The sequence below is a fragment of the Linepithema humile genome, chromosome 8 (genome assembly GCF_040581485.1).
Source record: "Linepithema humile isolate Giens D197 chromosome 8, Lhum_UNIL_v1.0, whole genome shotgun sequence".
NCBI lineage: Eukaryota > Metazoa > Arthropoda > Insecta > Hymenoptera > Formicidae > Linepithema > Linepithema humile.
The window spans coordinates 7,402,707-7,411,993 of record NC_090135.1 but is presented as its reverse complement, the minus strand read 5'-3'; the positions used below and the strand labels follow the sequence as shown (position 1 = coordinate 7,411,993).

The 9,287-nt window shown below is 35.9% G+C and overlaps 1 protein-coding gene across 1 annotated transcript; it reads right to left on the bottom strand.

The window, feature by feature from the left end:
• Positions 1 to 2,055: 2,055 nt before the first annotated feature.
• On the bottom strand, positions 2,056 to 9,124 carry LOC105670577 (nucleolar pre-ribosomal-associated protein 1). The gene is made up of 9 exons (XM_012364169.2): positions 8,612 to 9,124; positions 7,937 to 8,528; positions 7,518 to 7,811; positions 4,120 to 7,441; positions 3,768 to 3,895; positions 3,484 to 3,693; positions 3,090 to 3,310; positions 2,546 to 2,942; positions 2,056 to 2,431 (listed from the first exon to the last, which is right to left on the bottom strand). The coding sequence occupies exons 1-9, from the start codon at positions 9,025 to 9,027 to the stop codon at positions 2,174 to 2,176; spliced, it is 5,838 nt and encodes a 1,945-aa protein (XP_012219592.2). The 5' UTR covers positions 9,028 to 9,124; the 3' UTR covers positions 2,056 to 2,173.
• Between the last annotated feature and the right edge of the window lie 163 nt (positions 9,125 to 9,287).

Below are 9,287 nucleotides of genomic sequence, written 5' to 3'. Positions count from 1 at the left end.
TGGAGACTTCAATGCCCGCGTGAACAAGTCGATTGCGTTGATGGCAAGATATCATTATATGACATATTGTAGCAATTAAATTTTCTAAAAATCTTGATTTTTTATTAGCCATCAGCGAGTACGTTAAATTTTATTAAATATTTAGGCTTTTGTTGTAATAAATTATCCAACACTTTATATTCCGTACTCTATTTTTCTCGATAGATTATCAAGAATTTATTTAAATTTGCCAAATCTTTTACTGCGTGAAAAATTTCAAGATGGTTCTTATTTAGTAAGCACTTCACTTACGTTATATTTCACAGTTGTTACGATTAAAACGGTAAGTACATGTGATTTATGCAATTTTACACTTTGGAAAATACGCCATCAACTATACATATTCGCTTATCACTTTAATCTCTCACGCAATCAACGTTCCCATCTTCTGTCCTAAGTTCCCGACATTTTCAACACGAAAATCTTGAATCACTCGAAATTGCTTAACAGCACACGCACAAACGCGCGATATAATTCCTTCACCTAACAGCATAGTCCAAATTTACGATGTATGTCACGGTTTATCGATACGATTAACTTTTCAATGCGCATTTTCAGGGACATGTGTCCTCAACTGAAAGACTCGTAAAGGCGGCCGTACCGAGACTGGTCGCGTCGGGAGAAAGCCGCAAAACGCGAGCGAGCGGTTCTCCAAACCAGTACCGGCATGAACTGGTCGACTTGGTAATCCGCAGGAAATCTGGTGCATGCAACCAAGTCACAATTCGAATACATTCACATTTCTTCATCTAATTTTGTTCGGGTTTTTTTTTACAGAAAACGAATTTGGAATAGAAAAATACAAACTTGATTTTATCGACAAAATACAGGAAGCAAACACAACTTCAAAATATATAGTAATTTAATTTTAATGAGTGTTTAAGTTTCCACCTCTTATTAATCGTTTCTTGTAACAGCAGACAAGTCACTGCTGATAACAAGCACGCACAATTTTTTAACAGACAGAATTCGTATTATTATTCACGAAACATTACATGTGTAAACTAAATATCTCACTTCGAATATAGGCAAGTTGAAAATTCTTCAGACGGCACTGTTCCCTACTACCGGAACAATGTTATCCCTCCCCCCCCATGATCTCACCACCCTCTTACGTGACAACCAGACTATCCTGACTACTATAAATTTGTTGTATATCGGCCAATGGCGTAACTAATGATGACTCTCGAGCTGATATTTACTCATGTGACGAGAAAATTTATTTAACAAATGTCTCTAAAAGTACTTCTAGAATAATTTAACGTTTCAAGTTGCATACAATTTTCTATATAATTAATATAACGTGCGATTCTTCAAGAACAAACCACGATAAAAAAGACTAAGAGCCAGAAATGCGGAGCGTAAAAGATATTATAAATTAATATGCAGAATTACGTTTGAAAAATCACAAAAACATTTCGGTCATAATATTTTGAACTTTCTTCAATTCAACAGAATAGTAGAAAAAGGAAAGGATTAAATTAAATAGAAAATATTAAAAACTTATAAGACCGGATAAAATAAAGAAATAAAAAAATTAAATAAATTAAAATGTAATAAGAAACGAATTAACATTAACCAGTTTATTTCGTATTATTTTATTTAAATTTGTAATTATTTTAAACCATCTTTATATATATATATATATATATATATATATATAAGTTTTATAGATCGAATACTTTCCATGTAATTTCTAAATTCTTTTCTTTTTTTATTATAATTTGTTAAACTGAAGAGGAACCGAAACATATTTGTGATTCTCCGCACATTAATTTATAATATCTTTTTGCATTCTAACATAATTAAAATATATTAATTTCGATGCACATTACGTTTCAAGAAACCAAATTTGGAATAAAGTAGGAATTAATCGCAAAGCTCTCACATACATTTCCAAACATGTAATTGGACAATCCTGCAAATCATGTAGAGCTTCCGGAACTCATACTATATGTGTTAATTGAAATATGATCTTGGATTAATCAAGCCTATGTGTTAAAGTTATTACAGGTATTTGTTTAACATTCCTTATATATTTTATTTTCTATTTCCATGCTAAAATATATACATATTTAATTTCAATCGTGGAAACTGCAAGAAATGTATAATTAAATAACGCAAATCTTACAGCTTATTCTTTTAAATGTGTCCTTAATTGGAAAAGAATGCTAAACAACAGTCTTTTGTAACAAGTGGTGTCTTCCGTCAAGCTTTGTAGACTGTTCAGTAGATTTTCGATTATCGTGATAATAGTGCCAATTTCGGCTTCACAAGTGTCCAAGTTTTTGACAACTTGATGCAACCAAAGAAGCACGCCATATCCTCGTATAAGAAGTAAAGATGCTTTGGAAATCTTGGTGATAGAAGCAATAACTTCCAAGATGAGTTTCTGAGAAAAAAAATCATAACACAACTGATTTACATCGATGCTTGAATGACAAGGTCCAAAGGTTCAATGTAGCAGTAAAAGAGATCTTTCCAAGAAATAAGAAAATTAGCTTACCTTAGTCTTGGCGTCCGACAGTATGCAAGTGTGAAAACCTAGGAGCATCTTGAACAACATGCATTTTAGGGCCACGTCTACGTCACCTTCCTCCTTTATGCCATCACGAATGTTCTCTAGAATCCAATACCGATGCGCTTTGTGCTCCACGTGTGAACTATGTAGCAATTGCAACAGTTCAGGTATAGTATTTAAATCCAATGCGGGTTTGGCCATCAGAAAGGTGTGTAACGGCGAGTAAAGCGGATGCAGAGGTTGACTGGCGATCAGTGAAGTTCTAGCCAGGAAAGTAGTCGTAAGGCAACTCAGGCGGACATCCTTCAACGGACATTTTAGGGATATAATGCCACTTCGTAAAGCGTCAATCAGACGCATCCATAATAACTTCTCTTTAGATCTGGTGGACAAGCAAATTTCAATTATAATTTGTTTAGAAAACCGCATCTTAACTCGCTACGTCTAAATGAATTTATTGGGATCTAAAAAAGTATATAGAATTATAGGGAATTTATAGAATTGGAGAAGGAATATAAAAATATCGTACTTGGATGCTTCGAGATGAAAATAGTATCTGGAAATGATGGTGTACGCTGTCATTCGAACGTCGCTTGAAGCGCTGCAACATGCAGCTAGCACTATCGCTAACGCGCCACTCTGGTTTATTTTATGGCAGGCAACAATATTGTTCTCTGACAATAAAGAACATAGTAGTGGCAGATAAAATGCAGGATCGTACACACCGCTATTCTCATACAATTTATCATCCTGTGAAACAAAAAAAAGGAACTTTAGATATTAGATTCTGCGAAGATAAGCGATGAATAATCTTCGGCTCTGCCAAATATCTGACACGTTTTCTCATTGTACCGCTGTTTGTAATTTATATAACAATTTTAAAAATTACGTACTGTTCTGGCACAAACATTTTGCTCACTTACTTTTAATGCTCTATGCACGGGATAATTTCTTATGGTTTCGCTAACAGTGTCCTTATCGAACAAGTTAAAAATCTCGGAAGTGGAAGGTTGCCTCCAGAGAGCAGTGTCCGTTTCTCCCTTTACACTGTAACGCGTTGCTGCAGTACTTCCCCACAGATACGGCCAGTACTGTTGGAGTGTAACATTACAAGCTTCATAATGCTGAAGAACCTAGAACAATAAAAATGATGTAATCTTATACTTCTTAAACGACGCGATACCTTTGTATATATTGCAATCTTTACTTGCAAAATGCGCTGATCAACGTGGCTGAGAGTGGCATTGTAAGCTGCGAGATAAAGAGGCACGTGCGAGGCATTCATAACTGAATGATTCTTTCGAGCAAGTATCCTCAATAATTCAACGAGATCGCCTGCAATCGTAAAAAGTATAACAATAATTAAAATTATTTATATAGTACCTTTCTGCGTAGAAATATTTCGGCTTTGCAATCGAGTAATCTAAATGATTTTTGGGCAACGTAATAATTGCAAATTTGCAGTAATTAAATGGGAAAATTTTTTTGTCATATAAAAAAATTATGTTTTGAGCTCTGTACGTCTTCAGTGATAGAATACATTGCATGGGCAAATTTACCTTTGACAGTGGATGATCCAAGCATAACATTAACAAATTCCGAATGAGACGTCGTCATTTCGAATAACGTTTTTACGTACTCCTCATCGACATTATCTTCATACGCGATATCACATAAAGTGCTCAGGGTTCTCAATATATTTGATTGGGTTTCATCATCCTTAGCATCCTTCAGACCCAACTTCAAAGAAAATCTGGTAAATTGCGGCCATGAGTAGCTCTTGCTGAGCGAGCTGAAGAAAAAGTCGCGTTGAATCTTTCTCAGACGAATCACTGCGTTGTTCAATTTTTCGCATAAGACTTTGATCTTCTCGATGTTCTTTGGTTCTTTCTTCAACGTCAACGTCATCACGTACAACAATATCTTTATCAAATCCGTTAAAGGCTTCTCTTTGTTCGCAATTAAATTTTCATATCTCTTATACAGACTTTCCAGCAATTGCACAAAAGAAATCGATACCATGTTCAGTTTATCGCCATTCTGAGAAACATTCTCACAAATTTTCTCGCACAGAGCAAGATCGAAAGTGTTCTCAATGAGATACACGATCGCTGCTGTATTTTCTTCAATCCAGAATACAGGATTTTGCGGCTCGGTTAAATATTCGGCAATATCATCACTGTAACATTTGTGAAGACTCTCAAGGAAGTTTTTATTCCACTCGTACTTCAAATTACTGCCCAATATTGGAAACACAATATCTCCTTGCTTCACATTCTCCATCTTGAGGAAGCATTTTATTAACGACGGAATCAACTTGGTGTTTCTGATAATCAAACTTGTTATCAGTTGAATCGTGGATACAGTAATACCTTTTGTTAATAACAGTGCGAACGTGTCAGTACTGACACCGGTAATATTATGCGGATACGTAGACAAGTATTTTGCCAAGGCTTGCTCCCATTTTTCTGTATTTACTTTATTGGATTTCAAATGTATCAAGTACGAACACAACTTTTCTACTAATTGTTCGTTCAGTACGTCACACTGATCGCGCTGCGATCTTTCCGTGCTGCAATACATATTCAGTAATATAGGAATGATATATCCGAATACAGATAGATCTTGCTTATTGCCTGAAATAAATACGATCTTCTTCAGTTTCGTCAAAGCAAGCAGCAAGCTCTCAATTTCTTGCGCGCTTAACTGCATTATTTTGAGTAATTCAATAGCGACGTCGTAACTATTGCTGCACACTTGCAGAGAATTTTTTTCAATAATATTTTCCAATTGCGTAAGAAACTTATCTCTAAACGCGAAAAAGATATTAAAAGCTCTTGCGCCATTATGTTTCTCGTACAAACACGCAACAACTTCAGAAACTTCCAGAATAGTTTCGGTAATCTTGTTTTCCATCGGATATTTCAGAGCATTCTCAGAAAACGGCGAGAAATAATGTAACAGAATAGGATGAGTGAATACACATCTCGCGTTTTCTTCGAGTGTCGCCACATTCTCTTGATTCATTGAGTGCGCAATATTTAATAAAGATATAAGCATAATTTTGCAGTTTTCGTGCTGGGCTTGCTGCAAGATTCCTCGCTGCGCTAACTGCGCCAAGTAAAACACAGTCATCTTTGACAAGGTCTTGACATCATGCAGCGACAAGGAATGATTGACGGTGATCATCTTGTCATCATATTTGAAGCAACACGTCGAATGACCATCACCAAACAGCTTGCAAAGTTCGGTTGTGTCCATTTTGGAATCCTTCAGCAACATACTGCTTATTTTACGCAATAATCTCAACGATGGAAGCTTGTTCTTCAATGAAATTGGCTGGCTGTTAGATTCGCTTGACCAACTTTGCACGTATTTGTAAACTGGCAAATTAGTCAAATCCGTTGCCATACGAATCAACAGATTCGGGATGACTTGATAATGCAAAGTATGTATCATCACGTAGGATAAATAATCTAAAATAGACGTGCAATGCTTTTCATTTATCTTTTGAAGCGCACAACATAAAAGCGGCGATATCGACATGGAAGCTTGCATTCTGCAGTTGCTGAGGTTTCCCTCGTCAGACTTATCAAAGAGATTATTCGTTATGTCATCGGTTTTCTTTAAATCAAGAGAGAAAACCTTACTACCAAAATTGTCATTGGTATCAGAAGAAAAATTATTGAGATTTGTCTTACCAAATAGCTTATCAATCATATCCTCCATCTTTTTAGTATCAAAGTTAGTCATTTGCTCGTGCCTTTGTGTTTTATGCTTGTGATTAATAACGCCTTTCAAGTTTTCCTGATTAAATTTACTGACATGATCGTTAATTGTATTATTCTTTACATCAAGATCTAATTGTTTATTGATTAAAGATGATTCTGTTGTGGACAATTTTTCTTTGGAAGAATTGAGAGTTTTCTCGGCCTTATCGAACAGTTCGTTAATTACATCTTCCGCTTTTTTGACGTCAAAATCACCTACTTCGCCTATCATTCCTTCCATTTGTGTCATGCTATTTATATACTTATCAGTGTGCTTAATGGCACTTTTTAGAATGGACATAAACCATTGTATCAATTCATCATTCTCTTCAGAATTTGTTGCTACCGAAAAGCCATTGATCCAAATGTCCAACTGCTCTTCGCACGTTTCAAACAGACCGGTCGTGTTTAATAATGTTCTAATGGTAGAGTAGCTCTCTAATGACGCTTCTTGACGAATTAGTGATATTAAAAAAACAAGGGCTTCCTTGAAAGTCTTCTCTCTAGGCGCGAAGATGGACGAATCCAAGGCAAGCAAGAACTGTATCGCTTTGATTTTCATCTGATTCACTTTTTCCGCTCCATTGCCTTCGTCATCTTGAAAACTGTTTAAGCTTGATAATAATACATTCGGTTGTACATTTATCACACCATCTAACAATTCCGGGCATACATCCTTATACGAATGAAGAACAGTCAAGATGACGTCAAGATGGTCTATCAATTCTGGACTTTGAACATCTCCCACACTATCCAGGACTTCAATGTTAGCGTTTTCGAAAGCTCGGTTCCACATCTGCAGAATTGTTTCCAAATTGGGAACATTCCTAAGGATAAAACTTGTTATCTGATTTTGAACTACGGCTATATTGTAGAATTCTTTCGCAGTTAAAGAAATAGCTTTCAACTGACGAGTCATTGCTAGAAGAAGATTCAAGCTCTCGTGTCTGATGGAGAGATTGTCGTGATTTAACCCCGGCAAGATAGCGCTCTTCACAATCGCGCTTGGAACTATTAGGTACAAAAGTGTGCTTATTATGCTCGTATTGTTTGCACTCAGTTCCATCGCACATTGCTTAATACAATTGGCTGGATCAATTGATTCAATTATCTATGAAAACAAGATTTGATAAATTAAAAGAAAAAAAATAATTAAACACAAGTGATATACAAATATTTTATCTTACCTTCTTTACAAATTTCAAGACACAAATCCACTTGGGTGATACTCGTGGTTCAAGAAATGACTCAACGGCACCATATTGTGAACGAATAAGATCCGGACATGCTCTCATTATCTTAATGACTAAATCCGATGGCTTCTCATGTTCCCAAGGTTTCTCCAAGTTCTGGAGAACCGTATGTACCAACTGATTGTGTTTATTTCGCGAGCCACTTAATGTCCAGTCGTGGAAAACAATTCCATAACGATGTGATGTTAGCAAAGTAATTAAGAATTCATGAACTATGTCTTTAACCACCTGAACAAAAAAAAACAGTAAAAAAATCAACATTAATAAACTCTGCTACTTGTTTGTTACAGAGCCTAGCTTTCTATTTTCTTATTGGCAATTTTTATAACATTTGTCAGAATTAAGATCATTACTTCTTTATCGGCTAAAAAATCTTCACTCTTATCCAAGCCATGACTTTTGTTCTTCGGCCAATTACTTGGACCTTTCCAGTTGTAGAGAGACACTAGATTTAACACAGTAGATGTGGAGAATACATGTAGCTTCATTGTTTTACTAATACTGGTGTTCTCCAGCACATACGTTTTTATAGTGGTCAAAATCAGGGAGACAACATCCTTTGAATCGTATAGCATGCCTGCAAAAATGCAGGAAAGCAAACTACGTTTGTCTAACAATGCTCGTATCACTGGTGTGCTTCCTTCCACAAGGAATGCGAAAACAAAATGAATGAAACATGTCCTGATATTCTGCTGATCCTTGGGCTTAGTGTGTTCTATTAAACTTTCTAGCGTCTGCTGCTGCAGTGATAAATGAACAAGCAGTTCTCTGGCTAAGCTACTATCCAGAGATACTAATGCTGCAAGCAGTTTTAATACCACTCTGCGCTGTTTAACATTGCTTTTCGACGAAAGCATAGAATGTACAATGGACATGTGTGAGTTGAGCAGATAGCGACAAGCTTCGACTGCGCTTTTTTGGCACTGAGGATATTCGGCTAAAATCCTATAAACCCAAAAAAATATTTTATCAAAAAACAAAAAGAAAACAAATAATATTAGTATAAAATGCAATTGTCACAAGTATACCTTATAAGTAAAATATTGATTGCAGAGAAGACAGTGCCGGCGTTGATTATGTTCTTGTCGGAGGAGTCTAATAATTTCAAAATTTCGTGAACATTGCCACCGGCATTCAGATACTCTGCTGCGAGGTTTCTTTCTTTATTTTCTTTGCATATTGTCACAAATTTCCTAAGAGCGTCTAAAGAGGTGGAAGAGGACAAAAGTGTTCTCAAAGATTGTCCATTAAATTCAATCTGCTCTTCACTGCAAAGAACATTCTTTGCATTTTCCTCAACATCTGCATTTTGCTGTATTGCACTATACTTAAGGTCTTGTTCTTCTTCGACAAAGCCGTTGATCTTCGCTTTTTTTACCGACGTTTCATTTTCGTCTTGCAAAGTTCGCTTACGCGCTTTATTCGATTTGCGATTTGCATCCATTCTCGTGTAATTATTCGCACATGTCTCACGTGAATGCCGCCCATGCCGTCAACTAACCATTAACCTTTCAAATTGTAGGTGAGGTTAGGTTAGGTTAATATAAACTTATGGCAGATTCATACTACGTTTGACGTCCGACATGCAACACTTTAATATCCAATAAAAACATCGTGTTCCAAGAGATTTTTGTTGACGACATTTTTATTTCTACGAAATAAATTTTGCTATTGGATATCGGATGTCGTATGTCAAATAGCATG